Source organism: Atractosteus spatula, chromosome 10, assembly GCF_055471065.1.
Source record: "Atractosteus spatula isolate fAtrSpa1 chromosome 10, fAtrSpa1.hap1, whole genome shotgun sequence".
Classification (NCBI taxonomy): domain Eukaryota; kingdom Metazoa; phylum Chordata; class Actinopteri; order Semionotiformes; family Lepisosteidae; genus Atractosteus; species Atractosteus spatula.
Genome location: NC_142715.1, coordinates 10,224,895 through 10,247,127, shown reverse-complemented (window position 1 = coordinate 10,247,127; position 22,233 = coordinate 10,224,895). Strand labels below are relative to the sequence as shown.

Here is a 22,233-nt window from a genome sequence, read left to right as displayed (position 1 = left end):
CTGGTCTCCAGATTATCAACTATAAGATCAGGCAGTGCTCCTTTGTAAAGCAGTGTTGGTTCACATTGCTTATATGGGCAATACATCAACTCGATGATCGTTCGCTGTACACGCATGCCCCCCTTCACTGAAATAACATAGACGAAGGAAACTCTCTTGTCTTGGGCTGCTGTCACCCGGATTCAAAGCGCGGGTATTGTGGTCACAGCACAAAGTACTGACCACTATACCATCGCGGCAAACTGGGACAGACTATCGTTAATTTTATTCAAATGCTCACAGTCTCTTTAATCTGATGGATTCATATACCGTGCTCATGAGAAAGTCACAAACCTGTCATCTACACACTGTTCCCAGAGCTGGATAGGTGATTCCAGATTCTACAGCTCTCTAGCAGTAGTGGAAATCAGGCTACAGAAATGGAGAAAATCTCTTCAAAATGTGGAAATATATTCCCGAGACGAGTCCTTTCTCAAAGGTCAACTCTGCTTGCAAGTCACCCCTCCCCACATCGCGCAGTGTAGCGGTTATAACCTTCTATTAACACACCAAAGGGCTTCAGTGAGAAAGCGGGCAGAAACAAAGCGATCTCTTTTATTTATACGTTTCGCACGCCTGACGGGGTTTTACGGTGTTCTTTTCTACACTGAACTGATCATTTGGACATCGTAAGGCAAGAGAGACACATTTCTATGTAATCAGGAAACCAGGAATCCTAACCGTTAGCCCGTTAGTGCCACAGAGGACAAAAAAACGTTTCAACAAGATAAAATTGCAGGATAAACACATTTTTTTCTTTTTCGTAGCGTTTGTGTTTTGTTTGATTTAGCGATTTTTATACACTTTATTTCTGTCACATGACTTAAAAGGCTGGTAGAGTATATTTAATACAAGAGCGCTGAACAACAATTTTCATCTACCGTATTGTAATGTTTTTTTTTTAAAAAGCAAGTTAAATGGATATATAGTAAATGTTTTTCTTTCATATAATAGTGTTTATGGTCTGAAAAACGTCATTCATTATTTAACGGACATTTGGTATAATTAAAAAAATACTAATTCACGAATGTTAACATTTTTTACAATAACGTGTTCTATTGTGATCTTGCGCCCCATGCAGCAATATCACCAGACAGTTTAATGGTCTGTCGTCCTTTTACAGTTCTGGGTTTTATTCTGTCTTCAGATGCACCAGATGTATTTTTATAATACGTAGATAACAATTCTGGTGCAGCGAGGCATTCTGATTAATTCAGATTCACTCTTCACGTGTGTTATAGATATCATCTAATGTTTTTGTATCCACGCAAAACCTCGCATGAAAGTGAAGTTGATAAACTTTGCTTGTGACATATTTAACAAGGCACAGTGCCAAACTATTAAAATACATCAGAAAAGTACCCGAACTCATCTAATTCATGTATTTGAAACGAACGGATGGGAGACTTTAATATGGCGTTCTGGAAATTCACTTTACCGGGGTAAAGTTAGCTTGAAGTTTGAAAACGATTTTGGCACGCCTGTAGCGTTTACACGAAACCTCTTAGAGTTGCGAGAATACTACCTTTGTGTATAAAATACATTGTGAATGCTTTCTCAGCCTTTATTTTTTCGTTTTTATGACATTTTTTTGACCAAGCACGAATATTCTTTTGTCGATATCTTCGCAATGGAAGCACAGAACGCCTTCAAACCAAATGCATTTTAAAGACCACGACTTGTGGATATTTCCACAGCCTTTACATCAAACTATCAGTGAGCTAATTATCTTTTTTTAAACCTCCGGCTTTTCATCGATGCGTAATTACGCACTAACTGGAACCCGGGGGACCGCTGTGTGCACACGTTCACAACGCGAGAAATACTGTTCAATACGGCTTCGTGCGAAAAACCCGTATATGACCATACGAAACAGAACAGCGCAGTCTCCAATTACCCAGACTGTAAGCACGGGAATAAAGTTTTGTTTGATTTCTGAAACCCTTCCTTTACGTCCTGTTTTCATTCAGGTAAGGGTCAACTATATTCACAATACTACTGACAGCAGGAAGATTAAAATATTCTTTACTCAGCAGCTTATTAAAAACAGCTCCCATGATGTTCAAACCGACACTGACACAGCTAGGTGTTCTGAAACTCTTTTTCTCGTGCTTTTATTTAATGTGGCACAATGCACTGGGATAGCGGTATTCTGTTCACCAAAACCAGAATCACTTGGGACTCCGGGGGGATCGGTGTATGCAAAATATGAATTCCTTATGCAAGAATTTGTATATGGTCAATATAGTGATCATATCTTATCAGCAGATTGTCTCCAAGGAACAAGTAATAGGTTTATTCCATGCTGAAAAATTATCAAATGATTGATGAACCCAAGTGATTCTGGTTTTGGTAAACTAAAGGACAATGAGCTTCACGATACCAGGGGGACAGTGGGTGGTCAAGTCTCCCCTAAACAATGTCTCTTGTCAGATTATGATGTCAGTGCATTTAATAATGTTGTTGAACTCTCTTTAGCCCAAATACAGAGGAGCCCAGACCCAGAATATTACACATACTGACAGAGAGTGATCTCATTATGTGTGTTTGGATTTTAACAACTATTATTATTGTTTGCTAGAACCAAAACAATCTATGTTAGACATTTTCATCTTCAGCCAAAAAATACAAACTTGTGTACGTAGTGTGGTTCAGGTTCTTGTCCCATCCTGCTCTTGGTCCAGGTTGAAGGGTTGCACCGATTCTGAGTCTTGTTAGCTGGTATGGATGGGTTTGGGGGTGTTGATACCAGAGTGGTCCAGGAGGGCGGTGCAGGTGTTTCGGGGGCATTCTTGTTTTTCTATGAGTTCAGGTTGATTCTGTTGGTTCTGTCACGAATCTCCCTCACGCAGGCAAGCGCTCCCGCATTCCCACGAGCTCTCCCCGTACCAAACGTGCACACATCAATCAGTCGTCTACTTAAACCCTCATCTGTCCCCCGGTCATTGCTCACGATTGAGATTCTCTCCCGGAGCTTACCTACTAACTACGCCTTTGCCTTACTACGACTTCTCCCCTGGACCTCGACTCCGCTTTTCCGACTACCGCTTCAGCCACTTGATTTTGTACCTTCGCCTGTTTTAAGCTTTCTCTGATCCTGACCCCAGCCTGTCTCTTCGTTTACGCCTCTGCCTTCTGAATCCACACCGATGCAACTTCTACGCCTTCCCGGACTCCGACCCCTGCCAGTCCCTCAACTACGCCTTCGCCTGTCGATTCTGTGCCTACGCCTGTACTACGCCTTCCCGGACTCGGACCCCTGCCTGTTTACTCCGACTACGCCTGCGTCTCACGCCAACCCTACCAAGGGCACCGCATTGGATCCCTATCCTCAGCAGTCAACCTTCAGAAAATCATAAAAACGGTTTGGGGGCCTGTCTGGTGTGTAAAACACTTGGTTTCAGCAGTGTGGCTGTTGTATTTGAAATGCTATTGAGCCATGAAGACGACCCACCTGTCCCAGTGTATTACCTGTAGTGTTCTCTTCAAAAAATCATAAAAAAATAAAGGTTCCACAACCCAAAACAAAGCTGGGAAAAGTCAGAGGACCTGCTTAGTGTGCAAAACACTTACTTGCAGCATTGTGGGTGCTGTGGTTTAAAAGCTATTAGTTTGTGAACAGAATACCTCTATCCCAGTGCATTGTGCCACATTAAATAAAAGCACGAGAAAAAGAGTTTCAGAACACAAAGCCGTGACAGTGTCGGTTTGAACATCATGGGAGCTGTTTTTAATAAGCTGCTGAGTAAAGAATATTTTATATAAAGTGCTGGCTTAAGGCTCCAGTCTCTTTGGGGGTGTGGGTTTGAATCCCACCGCTGCCAGATGCTTCTGTGACCCTTTTTCTTCTGACTTGGAAAGCAATCAGTGGAATTTTGTTTTGACAGTCTCTTGAGAACCTAAGCAAAGTTTTTAGAGATACTTTGTCAGCTTGACATCAAGGCAGGAAACAAAAGCTGTATTGCGTCCTCTCAACCCAAATGCGCTTTGCCACCTTTAGCGTTATGCAGGGAACAACGTCTGCTGAGATCACTTTCCAGTCAGTGCAAATCGTTTTAATGTCGGTTGTGCTGGCGTACTGCTTCCGTCTGTGAAGCTTTAATGTTCTGCTAAGAGTTAAGAGGAGTGCTTAATGTTAAGAGGAGTGTATGAAGGTCATAATGGAGGGAGGACACGCGCGTTTTAATAAATCTTCTTCTGGATTTATATTTCGGTCTTTCACCTTTTAATGCATAGCTTGGCCGTAAATCTTTACTCGATTACAGGCACCCCAAACAGTTTTTAAGGCAGAAATCGAAGCCTATTTGACATTCTGCTAATAACGTATAAGTGTTCACGAAACATTTCCCTGCCCATCATGTGCCCTCAAACTGGTTTCTCCATTTTCCTATTCCTGTCATTGTCAGCGGGCACAACAAGACGGAAAAAATGCAAGAGAGGGAAGAGAGAGCAGCTGTCGGGAGTGGGATTTGAACCCACACTGCTACTCAGAGACCAGAACACCCAAGCAATGGAAAGACAGGAGTCTTTGAGTGTAACACCTTAGACCACTCGGCTATCCTGACAAGCTCCTTACATCACTTTGTTAAAAGCACCAGTAGTTCACAAAACTGAGAAATGCTTTGCTGGAGAAGCGCCACGTTGTCTGTTGTTGCCTAAACAGATCGCGGAAATCAAATATTCGGATCGATTCAGAGTGTGCTTTACAGCCTTTGTGTAATACTTTAAATTGTTTAAAAAAAGTGTGCACTGTGTGCTACGTTTAGGACTAGTTAGTGTGGTAGAATATGGAGATCATCTCCAGCTCTGAGCTCAACTGCAACAAGAAGTCATGCTGAACAAGTAAGAGCCTAGCTGATCGTGTGCTCAGTGTGGTGCTCAGGGCTCAGGAGTATTGTTGTGGTTCTTATTTGCATGAACTGCAGGGGCTCTAAATCAGCACATTTCAATTTATCTGTTCAGTAAGTTAAAATGCAGGACACGTTAAAATAGGATTATTACTTTGTCTCTGTCCCGTTAACTGAATGTCCCTTACATTTTTAAGGACACATACCTACTAATGCGATACTCATTGCAAATAGTCCCAAAACAAGCACGTCCGGCAGCTGTGGGGTTGAAGGTGAACATGTATCGTATTGTAATGGCTTCTATTTCCATTGGTGAATGAGACAGATTCACAAGGAGATCCTTCACGCGATTAAGCAAACACATTGCCTTTTCTGTCTGATGTAGAGGCTACATTTGTGTCAGCAGTACTATACAGGTAACTCGAATACACTTTCAGGGGCTGCATCTGTAGCGCTTCATCTAAGAGGATTGTTAGAGCACAGTTACATTCACCCACCCAACTTATTCTTTGATCATTTAAGACGATTTTTTTACTTTCTCACACGGTTACATTCGCCCACACAACATATACTCTCTGAATGTCCAATGGCTCAATAACCCCGTTTTCCCCTGGGAACCACCAGTGTACAGTCCCATCCCATTCAAAAATATAACAGATATACTCAATTGATATATTCAATTAACAAATATAAAAAGATATTATGAACAAGAGAACTCTTGTTCATATAGATCCAGGTTTACACAATTAATTTCATGCATACTCGAAGTGCCTGAAGTCTTGCTCTGCTGTTTTAAATATACCTCCAAAGCGTTTAGTTGTGTTAACTACCAAATTATTCGAACTAATTTAACGTCATATTCAGGAAATTCAGAGGAAGTCCTCAGACTTGTCGTGGCTGTTGAAGAAGCCACCGGTTGAATCTCACCCGGGATTTCTTGAGAGATCGTTCAGCGAGCGAGTCCTCCTTCTGCACTCCACACTGAGCTGAAAGCTGCATCGTATAAAATATCCATGGTACAACTCGAGAAAAAACTGAAGGACTAAACAACGACTTTTGATGATTACAAGAGATTCAAGAAACACAACCGTCCACACACGGGCTTGGATCCTGAACGCTTAAGTTAAAAGACAAAATGAAGGATACGAATTGTAAACTCTCTTCACGTCTTACAGTTTATGAAATAAAACAATTTCTTACTTTCTTAATAATTTCTTACTGCTGATAGACGATTTATTGCATTTGAACAAAATCACAATTACAAACATTTTGGGTTAAACTGTTATTCACATACTCTAACGGAGAGAAACGTTAGTGTCTTCAGGTGTGTGAGCCCATTTAAAAAAAAAATAAATAAAAGTTATATGAATTTAATTGTTCTACTTTTAGGCTTGCATAGGCTTATGAATATTTCGGTTAAATCTTTTTTCTGTAGTAATTTCAGTTGATATTAATATTAGTCATGATTTACAATTTTCGGACATGGTTCATCTTAAATAATTTTGTAGTTTCAGTTTTGGAAAATCGCACCCAGAATCTACCAAAACTGGTAATATTCATATAATGTGTAATGCAATAGCAGCATTTTGGGTGGGAAAACAAAAAGTATTTCTTGGTATGAATCCCAACACTTCATAAGCGGCGTTCGAGGACTTCTCGCTTCAGATAAAGCTGTCAATACATCATAGATTTTTACTCAATCAATATCAGCAGTGTTATCGCTACCGAAAGCTAAATATAGATCCTGGTAATACTTTGTGAGATCTTCGTAAGAAAATCCAAAATACTACAGAAGCAATCAAATGTATACGTTTCTTTTGGATCGAGAAGAGGATAATTATGAGACTCAAAATATGCCTGTCTTTTCTTTTTTCGAGGACAAATGGATTATTGAGGTGTAAAGATGGGTTCAAAACCAAAATCATCTGCTGTTTCTTTGATAGTTTCTTCAAATCCTTCAACTGATCATCGATATCAATGAAAAATATTATACAAATTGTGGTTTTCTGTTAATTGCCAATTTTATTGTAATTATATCTTCGTTTACAGATGTCTTGCATGTAGTCCTCAGCTTAAATGTTTTAAAAAGTACGACAAAAGTACAATATGCTTAACAACATTTATGGTTATATCTATAATAAAATGAAGGTAAATAAACCAAGATATTAAAATACAATTTTACAATACTAACCTAATAATGCTTGTGAAGTTTTCCAATACATCCGAACTGTAATTTTGAAATATTATTGCTGAGAATGCAAATAGAGTACAACGATCAAATTCAATGAGTGAAAATACAACAGTAGTTCACTAAACTGAGTTTCTTCCCTGAAATGATTTGCTTGCGAAGCACTAAGCAGCCTTGAACGGATCGTGGAAATCAAATATACAGATGGATTGAGAGTGTGCTTTCCAACTTCTGTGTAACATTTTCTTTTGACAGGGCGGAGTTGTTTTCACAATCTGGGTTATATTAAAAGGAGTAACGTCAGTGTAAAAAAGCTTTCCTTCTAATAATTTTGGTTTCAAGATCGCAATATAGTGTGAAACATAAAAGCCAGCTTAATAAATCTGTTGCACGTCGTACACAATGGTCTTTCAACTAATAGCCCGTGCAGAGATCAAACCCCAGCTGCTGGTACGAGGTGCGTAAGGCTCTGCAACATGCGGATAAGAAACTAACCTTCGCTTTTTCATTATATACACAGTGAGCTATGTTTACGAGCCTGCTGCCTTCTTCGGGCAGTATTTGAATGCGGTACAAGACCGGCCATGGAGAAATGAAGTGAGGAGGGTGTGTACATTAAAAGGCTCATAGCGTCCCTGGGAAGGCTCAAACCACCACCCTTTTGGTTAACAGCCGAGCCACAAAGACTCATAAACAGCTTAACACTCCTCGGTCTCAGTGAAAGTGATACACTCCGTAAAATTTTTACTACTGGAGTTTTTTACATTCTATACTGCGTTTTCTGAAGGGTACCCTGTGAAAATACGAGTTTTTACGAGAAGGGATGGGACATAAAAGGTCAGCAGGCTTAGGGAATCTGACTTTAAGCTGAAGACTGTGGGTTCAGCAGCAGCAGAAGAACCTGATCAATATCAGTTGACTCCCATGTACTTTGAAAACTTAATTTCGGGATTTAGAGTCAGACGTGCTACCATTGCACCATGGGGTACTTAATTCAAAAACAAATAGAATAACAATCAGTGTTCCTGGATCTGTTATCGAGAACAACACCTGCACAAGGGCTGCGCAGGAAGAATGAAATGTGGTCTGGGAAGAAGATACTCTCTTCAGAAGAGCGGTGCTCCTCACAGGAGAGAATGAAAAAAAAAATTTTCGCGACGCTGATTTTTCTCCTCTGGGGGTTTAAAAGGGGAGGATTGGTGTGACCTCGTGGCGCAGCGGTAGCGCGTCTGACTACCGATCTGAAGGCTGAGTGTTCAAATCACGTCGGGATCAGCTCTTAGTTTTTCAGGTTCTGCTGGTGCTGAATCCGGAATTCTCACCATGCGGTTGGGTTCTGTCTGTACACCACATAGATAATCTAAATGAAAGAGCAGTACAGGACACGCAGTGAGGAGCTCACACAGCGAATACCCTTGAACACATCTGCGAAACATCACGTCCGACTTGAAAGACAGCTACATCAGAGAATGAAATCCTGGAAGTTTCAGATCCCTTTTTATTACAGGTTTAAACAAACCTGAAAGTTAGGGAGTTTCAGGATACTTTTGTTTTATTAAAAAGTGTCTGATGCCTGTAAATGTCACTTGAAAAAAAACCGCTATTGGACTTGAGCTGGAAAGGAAACAGACCCAGCGTTTGCTTTCAGGTGCATTTCATTACATAATAGACATCTATTACTGAGGAGCTTGAATAACATTTACACGAGCCAGGTAGAAGCCTACAATCTGAGAAACTTACAATCTCAGTGTCGGGGCTGCTATGTAAAAGAGGCAATTTGCTCTGAGAGCAGGCTCAGCGCTTACTGAACGCAGATGTCTCAGAGCGGTCTGTCCAAGTGGCTGTAAAAGGACAGCAGCAAGAATACGTAAAACAGGTGTAAAATAAAAAAAAAATAAAACAATTTAAAAATAAATACTAAATGGGTTTAAAATTCAGGAATGTGATTGGTCAGATGCTTACGATGAGTGTTGTTGGTGTTTCTTGTGACTTAGCGAATTGAAAAAAAATATTCAATTTAAAAACGGCAAGAGCTCGTAAGGAAAAAAAAATAGTTTGTAAGTATCTTTGTTGTAACTGCTGCGCCAGAACTATTCAGATAAATCAGAAAAGTACCTGAACTTGACTGGTTTATATTCAGTAATGTGCATTGGGAACGAAAGGAAGACTTACATGGATTTTAATAGGTTTTAGGAATCAGAAAATTTATTTTTACACGTTATTGCCTACGAGCAGAAATAACTTCCTGCTTTCAACGCTTTTATTGTTTCTGCTTGTAACCTCAAACAGAAAAACCCAGTACTGACTCACAAAAACGCCTCGGAGTTTCTGTGTTTCTGGGATTTAAGAGGGATGTATGAAGACAGTAAAGGGGAGTTTTTTTTTCCCCGCTGTAGAGTATGAAGGCGGTGTGACGAGTCAGGAGGGAAGAGACGCGCATTCCGCACGGGGAGCGCAGAGCAATGAGCCGTACCTGTTGCGCGCCGAGTCCTGTCCTATATAACCGCTGAGCCCGGACACAGAGAGTCTCCAGCCAGTGTTGGATAATTAAAGGGTTAAAGCCCAGAAGTAGAGAGTAGAGTTTTTGTACGAGTATAAGATTAAGGGAATAGGGTTTGGTGCACAGAAGAGGTTTAGGTTTGGTTTGCTTTTGCCACATTTGTAACGGCCATGGCGGCCTGTAGGGTCGGCATGCGCCGTTACTTTTGCGCGCGTTTGGTGTACAAGTGTGGTGAGGGCTCGGCTCACTCGGGTGATATTTCACGGTTGGACTTTTCAAGGAAGGTGTTACAGAAAGAGTTAAAGGTTAAGGCATTAGATGTCAATTGCTTAATTACTTTGCCGAAGGGAATTGGTTTTGACATTAGTTTCAAATCAGCAAAGTTACTGGAAGAATTTTGGAGGAAAAATAGAAGAGAAAAAAGATGTGGGCCTGATTTGAATGGCAGAAGCTGACGGATCTTTCTAATAGGACTGTGATTGTTCGCATGTTTAATGAGATGGTGATGAAGGAAGATATTGTGACATGGTTGTCTAAGTATTGTTTAGTGAAAGGTGAGCCTCAGAAAGTCTTGGATGATGATGATGGGATCTGGAACTGTGCAGGGAGAGTACCTATTTCGTTGCATGAAGACAAAAATGGTTATGGTGGATTTAAACACATTCCTTCTTTGATTGGATTAGGTGAAAATAGAGGCCTTGTGTTCTACCAAGGGCAGCCAAAACTGTGCGGGAGGTGTGGGGAGCTGGGTCACTTTGTGGATGCCTGTACAAAGGTGGTGTGTGGTAAGTGCAAGGAAATTGGACATGCATATACTGAATGTACAAGCGTGAGGAAATGCAATCTATGTGAGTGTGAAGGTCATGTGTTTAAAGACTGTCCAAATTCCTTTGCAAATAGAACAAAACTGGGAAGACCGATGCAAAAGCAGGAAGAGTTTGAAGAGGCATTTAGGGCTGGAGCAGTGGTTCTGGATCAGGAACTGGATGTGGTTGACGTTGAAGAAAGTAGTGGAAAAGAGAGCGAGGGTTCAGAATGGAGTGAAGGAGATGAGGCTGAGGTAGAAGAGAATGATAATAATGTGGAAAGTGAGGTGGACTCTGAATTGAGTAGTAGCATCTCTCCTGATCGTCTGCCACCCGTGGAGACGGAAAGCGCTCAAATGGAATGTATAGAACAGAGGGTGCAGTCTAAAAGGTCTGCTGAGACATCTGATTTAGAAAGTGATCTAACTCCGAGTGGAAAAGTGAGGGAAGATCATTTTCAGAGTCCTCAGATGGCAGGTTCTCCCATGGGATTAGTTCTCTCCAATCCTACTGATCCAGCTTTAGAACTACAGATGCAGCCATTCAAAGTGCGCGTCACAGACACGTACCGCAGGTGACGTCGCTCAGTATGACGCAAGATGACGCGTGGCACCGCAGTACGTGATTGGTTGACCGACAGGGGCACTCGTGGTCCGTTGGTCTGTCGTAGAAAGACTTACAGTAAAAACGTCTTTGCTGTGCCCGTTGTAGATATTGAATTTTACCACTGAAGGGAAATCTTAGTAGCTGAGCATAAAAAGAATAGGAGCATACTGTAACGCGTGTGAAGGCCATAAACGATATTAATTTTGGAACATAAACATACAGTATATACTGTAGCTGGTCTTGGTACTTTAAAGAAAAAAATACACACCAGTATTCCATTTCTCCCTAAACATTTTAAGCTTTGAAGTCTTTAACTAACATGATACCGGAGTCAACAAGCATACTTTTAGAATTTGATTAAAAGGGAATATAATATGGAATCGCGTATCTAAAGAATTTAATAACGGTATTCGTGTGCTGCGACAGGGCTGTGTAGGGCTTTTTCGCCTGCCTGTTCATGCAAGCTGTCTTCTAGCCGACTGGTCTAGGTGCGTGACTAGCAACTGGGAGGTTGTGTGATCGAATCCAGCTGGTGCCGGACTTTTCTTTTAACAAACATTTCTTCGAAAAAATAGAATAGCGATATTATGGACAATAAATTGACTTTTATATTTCAAAATATCGCAACATGAACGATATTTGCGATATTTTGAACATATCTTCCCTTCTGACAGCGGTTCCTCCTTCTATTGTGTGTGTGTGTGCAACAGAGTAAATTTTTATAGAGAAATGGAGGCTGGACAGTATGCGTTACAATATAAACATTTATATTGATTTAAATCGTGTTCTGATTTAAATCGCAAACGCGTGTTTAATTATGTGTTTTTTAATCATAATCAGGCTAATGCATTTCTACATTTTCTGTATGAACCAGCTTAGAGGTTCATACAGAAAGACAGCTTGTGTTTAAATTGAGTGTAAGGTAATTTATGCTTCTAAAGTCATGGTCAGCATTTATTATTGTACTGTGCTGTAAACTTTTTCTGTGCCTAGTCACATTATTTTATAGCGTTTTTATTGCGTTATTAAATCCGGTGGCGCTGTGTGTTAGAGTAGTTTCCTGACTCCCTTGTCACATGGTCTGTGATTGAATCCCATAGAACTATGACTTTATTTTTTAACAAACATTTCTTTGAAAAAATGAAACGTTTCCCTTGGTCAGAGATTAAATAAAACCTCACTCGCACCAAACAAATTTATATTTCTAAATATCACAAAATACGTTCATTGTCTTCCAATCGAGTCGAGTTGACATTGGAAGCCTGCCACACCCGGACTGTTAAACCAACGCATTAGCACGTCAAAGCCCATCGAGGGTATTGAGCCAGTATTGCCTTTAGTATTCCCCCCTCTCCCCTCAATTCAATTCAATTCAAGGTGTTTTATTTGCATGACAGATGGGTACAAGCAGTGTTGGGTATGTATATTGTAACGCTTACGGCAGACAGGCACTGTGTAAGAGCCGGCGCACCAGAGCAGCGCACCGAGGGAGCGTCTGCATTTCTAACTTAGTTTTTAAAATTAGTCAAGCAATATGAAGCATCTCCTTTTACTTAGTGCCTGAGCATAAAAAGAATAGGAGCATACTGCAACGCGTGTGAAGTCCATAAACGATATTAATTTTGGAACTTAAACATACAGTATATGGCTGGTCTCGGTACTTTAAAGAAAACATACACACCAGTATTCCATTTCTCCTAAACATTTTAAGCATCGAAGTCTTTAACTAACGCGATACCGGAGTCAACAAGCATACTTTTAGAATTTGATTAAAAGGGAATATAATATGGAATCGCGTATCTCAAGAAATTAATAACGATATAATTATATTCATGTTGCAAAAGAACTGCAACGGACATAAAAACTCCCTTGCTTTTAACAGAGCGTTCCATAATTTCTAACTACGAAAATGCCAGGTGAAAGGATTTGTAAACATTTTGTTAAAGCAAGTCAGAACCCATTCAGAGCCTACATTACATTTTAGCGTTTCATTCTGAGCAGAAGACCCTCACACCTGAAGAAGGGGGAGGTGTTTTTCGCTGGAAATCTCGCCTGCTTCTACTTTACAACCGGAGTGCTGGCTGTGACGAATTAAACCGGTATTACAGGTTACAATCACAGACCATGTGACATGGGAGTCAGGAAACTAACACAGCGCCACCAGATTTGATAACGCTATGAAAACGCTATAAAATAATGTGACTAGGCACAGAACAAGTTTACAGCACAGTACAAAAATGCTGACCATGACTTTAGAAGCATAAATTGCCTTACACTCAATTTAAACACAAGCTGTCTTTAGCCCTCTAAGGTGGTTCATACAGAAATGTAGAGATCCAGGCTCAGAACACACAGCTTCATTAGCGAATACATATGCAGGACAACTAGAGAAGACGTTTTACAGAGGATGGATTTTTAGAAACATCCCATCAGTGACATCACTGAAGTCAACTCCTAGGTACTGTAACTGTCGTGTGGATAGTTTCACAAGAATCAGACAAAGGTTTAAGCATCGCTTGTTCTAGATAAAACTGCAAAAAAAAACAACAACCCATAATGTACTTCTTTGCGGCTCTGTTTGCCCAAATCATATATTCACAACGTGAAATCTAGAAAATAATATTACGTAACCAAAATCCGCAATATGGAAACAGAACCTGTGTAATTGTTGATAGATGATGTACTCGTAACATTTTTTCAAGACGAACTACAACATTTAAAAAATGACTTGTATGTACTTGATATCTCTAATCAATCCACGGGTCCCAGCACGAAACGAAAGTAAAACGCATACCGTTTCGCGCTTCTTATTAGTTGCTCAAAAGTAATTTGACCGTATGAAATGCATAATATAAACCTAGAAACATATACGTGAGTAGTACTTAAGCACTGTAGTATCGGTGTTAAGACATACCTCTCAAATACTGTAAATCAAGTTAAAAATATCTCAAGATTCTGGTCATAATGAAACCATGTTTCGTGTATGTTTTCTTTAAAGTACCGAGACCAGCCATATACTGTATGTTTATGTTCCAAAATTAATATCGTTTATGGCCTTCACACGCGTTGCAGTATGCTCCTATTGTTTTTATGCTCAGCTACTAAGATTTCCCTTCAGTGGTAAAATTAGATATGAATATTCAATACTTAAACGGGCACAGTTAAGACATTAAATATACATATACATACTGTATACAGTACAGTTTGCATACGGTAATATGTTTATGTCCCTAAATCAATCTCTTTTATGAGCATGTGAAAGGCATGGTGAATCACTGTACTTTGCATGATTGGAAAAAAATGTGTGATTGCGAAATGCTGTGGCGTTACTTTTACAAAGACGGTCAATGAAAAAAAGAATGTGGACCAGGGCAATACTTTGAGTTTACAGCTTGTCCAAGGTCATTTATTATTAATACTATTATTAATATCTTCGTTAAAGACTTTGATGGCTACAGCTCAAACATGAGAGGTTGAGCTTTATTAGCTCCACCTTGCGGAAATTCCGGATACTATTATTTTGCTAGCGGTATTTACCGGTAACTCGCGGTATTTACCGGTAGCTTGCGGTAGACTGCGTACAGCGTACCGGAAAATAATGCGGTATCGCCCGCGCATTTTGAATGGCTGCATCTGTAGAGACTCAAGGAGGGCAGGTGGAGAACCATCCTATTGATGGCGGGGGTGGTGGAGGAGGAGGCAAGGAGAGCAGATTACCTTTTAAAAACAGCTATAAGGATATGGAAGAACTGTGGACATTGGGCCCATCAATTTGGAGTGGGTCCAATGAGAATAAATCTGATGGTATAGCTGTTTTAATTAAAAATAAGATGGTAGAGGTACGTCAGTACCTTGTAGTGAAACCAGGGAGAGCACTGGTGGTGTATCTGGGTTTCACGAATGTCAAATTTAAACTTTTAAATGTGTATTGTCTGAGTTGCCCACACGACAGATATGTCCTAATTCAGGAATTGAGAGAATATTTATTGGGATGGGAACCACTGGTTTTAGCTGGGGATTTTAATTGCCTTTTAGAAAGAGAAGGCAGAATGAGGGATGAGAGACGGTCCAATTTGATAAATCATCAATATTATTGCAAACGGTATGTAAAGATTTTAAACTGAAAGATGCCCTCAAACTTCATAGTCAGGGGAGGGCAGGTTTCACATGGCACAAGTCTAATGGGACCCAAGCCTCACGCATAGATTTTGTTTTGATACGTGATTTTACTTGCACAACTGCAGGCTTAACCCCTGTTTTTTTCTCTGACCATTGTTTACTGTCATGTACACTTGCTATTCCAACGGTTGTTACTGTGGGGAAGGGTGTGTGGAAGCTGAATATTTCACTTCTGGAGGATGAGGAAGTGAGGAGCAGGTTCAGGGAAAGATATAAGGAATGGCAGTCTTTGTACGTCCTGTTTGGCACAAGAGCACAGTGGTGGGAGGAGGTGAAGGAGCGTACAAAAGCATTCTTCATAGAGATGGGGAGGAGAAAACAGGCTCGGATACGAAGGGTTGAAAACGGATTACAAAAGAGATTGCAGAGGTATGTTAAGTTATTAGAAGAGGGGTGGGACTTCAGTGAGGAAATCAAAGAATTAAAGAATGAGCTTTTAAATCTCTCTAGAGAAAAGATTAAAAAAATCATGTTTCAAAGCAAAGTGAAAGAGCTTGAAGACGGTGAAAAATGTACAAGATTCTTTTTCAAGAAAAGGGTTGCAGGGAGGGGACTAATGTCTGCATTGAAGGGACGAGAGGGGGTTTTGCAAACTAGTATGGAAGACATGTTGACTGTAGCTGAGGATTTCTATGGGGAGTTGTTTGGAAAGAAACAAGTGTCTAAGGATTTGTTAGAAAAATTTGTTCAAGTCATTCCAAAGAGTGTAAAAGACGATACTGTGTTATCAAAAAGCCTTTCTGTAGAAGAGTTAATGGAAAGTTTGAAGACCTTCAAAACGGGTAAGACTCCAGGGTTGGGTGGTCTACCCATTGAGTTTTACAGGGCCTTTTGGGATATTTTAGCATTGGATCTTTTAACCATTTTTAAAGAATTTGAGTTTTTAGAAGAACTGCTGGACAGCTTTAAGACAGGAGTTGTGATCTTACTATTCAAAAAGAATGATCACACGGACCTGGTAAATTGGCGACCGATAACTTTATTGAATTGTGATCTTAAACTGCTTTCCAAGTGTTTAACGCTTTGATTAAAATCTGTCCTGAGTGAAGTCATTCATCCAGATCAAGCTTGTGGTGTGGCAGGGAGGAGGATCACGGACAGCCTGATACTGATTAGAGATACCATAGGTTATGTGAGAGAGAGGAATATTGGATTAGCAGTCTTAAACTTGGATTTTGAGAAAGCTTACGATCGTATCTCTTATGAGTATATGTTTAGAGTACTACAAAAGATGGGGCTTTCAACCAGGTTCCTCACTTGGGTAAGGTTATTATATAAGGATATAGGAAGTAGAATAATGATTAATGGCAGCATGTCAAATGTGGTTAATGTGAATTGCGGTGTTCGCCAAGGCTGTCCGTTATCCCCACTCCTTTTTGTTTGCTGTATAGAACCACTGGCACAAGCCTTGAGAATGGAGAATGGGATTGAAGGCATTAAAATCCCTGGGAGTGGGGCCCAAGAGGTGAGAACTGTACTATACATGGACGATGTAAATGTTTTTTGTACAGATTATAAGGGAGTCAGAAATAGCTTGGAGGTGACAACCCAGTTTTGCGGAGCATCAGGGGCCAAGCTGAATAAAAACAAATGTGTGCTGATGCAATATGGAAACTGGAGTGAAGAGGAAAATGTGGGAATCACAATTCGTAGAGATGAAATAAAGATCTTGGGAATAAACTTTGACAGAAATGACAGGGATGGGGAGTAGGAATTGGGATAGGGGGGTAGGGAAAGTCAAAAGCAAGATCGGTCTGTGGAGTTTACGGGAATTAACAATGGAAGGCAAGGTTTTAGTTGTCAAGACTGTAATTTTACCATTACTGTTGTTTGTCAGTGCTGTTTTTATGCCATCAAGGTCTGTTTTATTGGTTTTAAAGAGGGCTATTTTTTATTTTTTCTGGAGGTCAAAATGGGAGAGAGTAAAGAGGGTGGTTGTAGAAAAAAAGGTGGAAATGGGTGGAAAAGGCATGCCTGAACTGTTCACTTTCCTAATGTACAAATATGTATCATTACACTTGTCTTTAGCGGTAGGGAACAGGGGGAAAGTATCCTTTATGTCTCGCTTTTTGTGTGGTTTTTATTTAAGGACATTGAAAGTTTTAGAGATCCCTTTAACAGCACCTGTTGCTTTTGACCTCCCATATTCATATTTTATCATAAAGAAATTTTTAAGGGAACAGAATTTGGAAAATGAGGCACTGGATGTGTTGACAATTGCAAGAAGGTTGGAACTTGTTGTGCAGGGTAGAGGTGCAGTATGTCAAATTCGTGGCCTCGTGGCTGGGGATCCCAGCCATGTTTGGAAAAGGGTTGGCCACACGGTTTTGTTGAATAGACACAGAGACATGTGCTGGATGATTGCACATGAAGTTTTACCAACAAGGGCTGTGATGCATTCGAGAGGCATGGGGAAGACATCAAGGTGTCCAGTGGAAGGATGCGGACAAGAAGAATCCATCCGGCACGTCCTGTGGGACTGTGGCATCGCAAAAGAGGTGTGGACATTGGCTAACAGCTGGATAAGGTGCTTTCTGGCTTGCGGTATAAGTGACCCCCAGGTAGTGCTCTATGGACATGGACTTGAGAAGCTATTGAAATCGGAAGAAAGCAAAGCCTGGCAGGTCATCTGTTGCCTAAGGGAAGCTTTATGGAAGATTAGAACTACATTGGTATATAGAATGGAAAAAACTCTGCCTCTGTCAGTGATACAGAAGGCTGTGTCTTATTTGAGAGACTACATTTTGATCCACCGGAGAAGATTTGGGGAGAAAGAAACTGAGAGGGTCTGGAAGTTGACATTATGGCCCAAGCATGTTGCAATCAAATGGTGATGGATCACAAGTCATGTTTCAGCAGGTCATGTTGGAAACTTTTTTTTGTGATGCCTCTTGCCTTGCACAACATCTGTCTAGTGTTTTTATTCTTTGCTTTTGTATCTTATTTAATTTTATGTAAGAACTTAATAGTGTAAATTGTTATTGCTTGTGTATCAATAAAAACTTTAAAATTTCAAAATTTCTTTTGAGCTGAAGCTGGGATTCTTTCTGTAGTTAAAGTTATTGGAGTTGGTGGTTACTGTGCTAGACCTTCGAGAATAGCGCTATTATTTCTTTTTTCTGCTCAAACAGGGCCGGGCAAAACTTAAACTATAACCCTGTTTCAGAAAGATTGAGTCTGAGGGGTAATAGGTGGAGGTTAAAACCCAAAATAAAGGGCTGTTGTTGGTGAAAGCAGTAGATTGGGTCTGATTTTGCTCGTTATTGACCTCACTCACGCAAACTCTGTACTCATTAATGTAGGCGGGCTACGTGAGATAAAGATAGGAGTGTCCCCTTTTGGGTAGTCCCTTCCCCTGCCCGCTCTCCCAGTAGGGTCTGTTGTAATCCAGTGTGGAATTCAGCATATTGTCGTTCAGCTTTTGATCACTCAGCTGAGAAGCCCTGGGAATATGGGGCAAATACAGGAGACACCCACCAGCCTCAAAGGAGAGTTTTTATCCCCAAGGGATGACTTGTTTTACAACAGCAGACACTATTAAGAAACAAAAACCTCTGTTCTGCTGCTCCAGGCTGGTTCCACTGGGAACAAGTGGGGCTGTTTGTAGAGGGGGACTTGGAGGAAGTTAGATGTACAGATGCAGCCATTCAAAATGGGTGGGGTATTTCGCGGCCTACCCCGGTGGGCGTGTCGCGGTATCGCGCAGTATCACGCGGTTAATCACGTCTTCTGACGTCACGCCGGAAACTATCTGGTGTCACCTTGTAAAACCGCCAGGGGGAGCTTAACCTCTCATGTACAGCATTTGAGCTTTTAATTTTGAACTGTGTATTACAGCATGTTAATCATCAGTCATTAAAATGTTGGTATATTTTATGAAAGCAAGATTGCTCAGTTGGACAAAAGTACACAACCTACCTTTATCGGAAATATTTATGCATCAAAGCCTTTACCGAAGATATTACTAATAGTATTAATAATGAATGACTTTGGACAAGCTGTATACTCAAAGTATAATTTCTTTAGCACATTTGTACAAGCACTTGGAATCTGTCCAAGCCATACTTTGTCAGGCATTTTGTTTTACTTCAACGGGCATTAAAAACTCCCTTGCTTTTAACAGGGTGTTTCATAATTTCTTACTACGGAAATGATTTAAAATGCGACACTTATCATTCAACTAGAGCTCAAAATATCACAAGGATCCTCAAGAGCACAGCAAAGACTGTATTAAAAGATACTTGTATCAGATACATGAGAATCCAGGCTTTTTTATCAACGCTTTCTTTTCCGTATACCAGATTTTATGGAACCACTTCAGAAGGGTGTCAGCCAGTCAGATTCCAGGAATCGGTACTTTAAAGGAAAAATACACACCGGTATTCCATTTCTCCCTAATGATTTTAAGCATCGAAGTATTTAACTAGCATGTGAAATAGCGTGTGAAAAAGTGGTAGTTTTAAGGTTTTCTGCTAATATAATATGGAATCACGTATCTAAAGAATTTAATAACGATATGATTATATTCGTGTACTGCGACAGGGCTGTGTAGGGCTGTTTCGCCTCTCTCTTCATGCGACTTTTCTTTTAACAAACATTTCTTCGAAAAAATAGAATAGCGATACTATGGACAATCAATTGACTTTTATATTTCAAAATATCACAACATGATCGATTCTAAGTCATTTTTGACTTGTGAATAGTCACCTTCTTCCCTTCTGACAACGGTCCCTGCTTCTGCTTCCTGCTTCTATTGTGTGTGTGTGTAATAGAGTAAATTTTTATAGAGAAATGGAGGCTGGACAGTATGCGATACAATATAAACATTTATATTGATTTAAATCGCAAACGCGTGTTTAATTATATGTGTTTTTTTAATCATAATCAGGCTAATGCAACATAAATTGATACAGTATCTTTGTCTTCTAAGTATCTTAATAAACTTTCAGCATAGCTTTCTACCCGTTTAGATTTATATTTCTTGGGATTTTGGGATCAAACGTGGAAGGATTAGATTGTAATCGTTTTTATTTTTCAAATACGTTTTAGAAAAGTGTAATCTATACCTGCCCAGACTGTACGCCTTCCTAAACCCCGCCTTTCACTAGTGTCCTGCTCTTCTCCGCGCACCCCAGCCGGCACTCTTCGGCCTGTGCCCGGGATGAATGTATATTTTGATATTTACACCCGGCGCGGCACCGAGGGAGCGTCTGCATTTATAACTTAGTTTTTAAAATAAGTCAAGCAATATGAAGCATCTCCTCTTACTTTTAAGTCCCTTAAATACATTGAGCACAGCTTTCTCACCACTTAAGATTACTTTTTGATACCATCCTTACACAAAGCAGAAACTTTCCGATGACATACAATACAAGTGGAAAGATTACAGATTTTAATCGTCTTTAATTTTGTTACGTTATAAGTTTTAGGAACGTTTCATCTAAACAAACACCACAAAACTATTCTCGATTGTATTTCTGAATGTTATGTTACACCTACAGTAGTTCACTGCTTTAAATACATCGAATTAAGAAAGTAAGGTGTATCACTTTAGATCTTTTTTTCTGAACCAGGGAAAATCTGATCATGTTTCTCTATAACAATAATAAAAAACTTTATTTTACATATCACCTTTAAAAGTGGCATCTCAAAGCAATACAGTAGATCGAAAAACAGTTAAAAGGGACCAAAGTAAATACCAGACAAACGCAAACGCATTTTTAATAAAATGCTTTTATTCATTCAGCAGAGAGTGAGAGGGACATCCAGCAGAGAGAGACACACACACCGGTTTCCATTGACAAAAGTAATTTTTTTTTTTTCAATTCCTCTTGTCTAACAGGAATGTTTTGTTTGTGGACAGACTGTTAGACTAGAGGAAAAGAGCGCCTCCTTCTATGAAGCATTTCGTTGATCCGATCACGAATTCTTTTCCAGTCGCACGAAGTAAGGGTTGAGAATCTCCGATTCACCATGCTACTAATGGTTTCCCGGAGATTGCAAGGCAAGGCACTTTTGCCTCTGGACCCATCGAAATTTACAGACGTCATCCACCCCCAGTAAATTTCAAAAGTCACAAGATTTCGAAACACGAGGGTGGCGTGGCAGTCGGCTCTTGCTTTCCCGTCTATGCCGATGCACTGCAAGTACAACCCCCCCTCCATCTCTTGAGTGATGGGTAACAGTTGGATATATGGGAGAATTTCTGGTCCCACTGGCGTCTGTGAATTCTGCTCTGTAAACAGTGCTTCCTGGGGGGAGATAGACGGCGGGGACAGCATCAACAAATTCCTGCGCGGTGGTGAGTGGAGAGGCTGGGATGGAGTGTCCTGAGGCGGTGTGTGCTCTGTAGGGGGCAGAGCTTCCGCCAGGCATTGCAACCTGCGCGGCGGGGAGAGGCACTTTTCGGGAGACAGCTGCTCAACTGTTTGACTGCTGGAACATACTGTCTCCTTCCTCTGCATTTTCAGGAGTGTCTCTAGCCTCCCAATCCTCCCCAGTAATGCGTTGTACTGCTCCCGCTGCTGCCGAAAAGTCTCCACACAGGTGCTGCTTCTACAGGTTGGCACCCTGGCCAGTGGCCGAGAGCAGAGACCCACGGCCTTTGGCAAAATAACATAATTCATGTAAGAAATAGTCACACAGTAGTATTCATCAGTCGCGGAACAGACATCAAAATAAACTTTTCTTTTTTTCCGTCTTACCGCTTTCTTTTTTACTGTCCTGGTGGTAGATTTCGAAGATCGTTTCGCCCGTGCGGTGTTTTCTTGAAGAACAGGCTACGAAGAAATAATTATAATTGAATTTAAAATTCAAAACGGCAATAATACCTTGTAATATGCACTGTAATCGCGTATTTCAGATGAAGTCTGCTGTATTTGCTTACCCTTCATTCTTTGGAAGCAGGGGCGGCAGAAGCACCCTGTCTCTTCCCGTAAAAGGTCTTGGTCTCCATACTGTACTGTGTTCGCTGTAGTGCAGGTTCGCAGTTTTTTTTGTGATGGGAGCTCACCCAATCCCTTGGTGTATTTATGCTATATTCACATGTACGGCTAGAATGTTCATTGT

At 40.5% G+C, this 22,233-nt stretch overlaps 1 protein-coding gene and 1 non-coding gene across 2 annotated transcripts in view; both read left to right on the top strand.

Annotated features, from left to right (window-relative positions):
- LOC148824928 (uncharacterized) overlaps positions 1-8,298 on the top strand; it is a 37,956-nt gene extending 29,658 nt beyond the window's left edge. The window contains exons 4-6 of the mRNA XM_088926305.1: positions 2,892-2,924; positions 3,125-3,271; positions 8,264-8,298. Coding sequence (XP_088782431.1) covers positions 2,892-2,924; positions 3,125-3,271; positions 8,264-8,298 — 215 coding nt within the window. The remainder of the gene's footprint in view (positions 1-2,891; positions 2,925-3,124; positions 3,272-8,263) is intronic.
- trnag-acc (transfer RNA glycine (anticodon ACC)) lies at positions 8,278-8,349 on the top strand. The gene has a single exon. It is a non-coding gene; the product is annotated as a tRNA-Gly (tRNA).
- Positions 8,350-22,233: the final 13,884 nt, after the last annotated feature.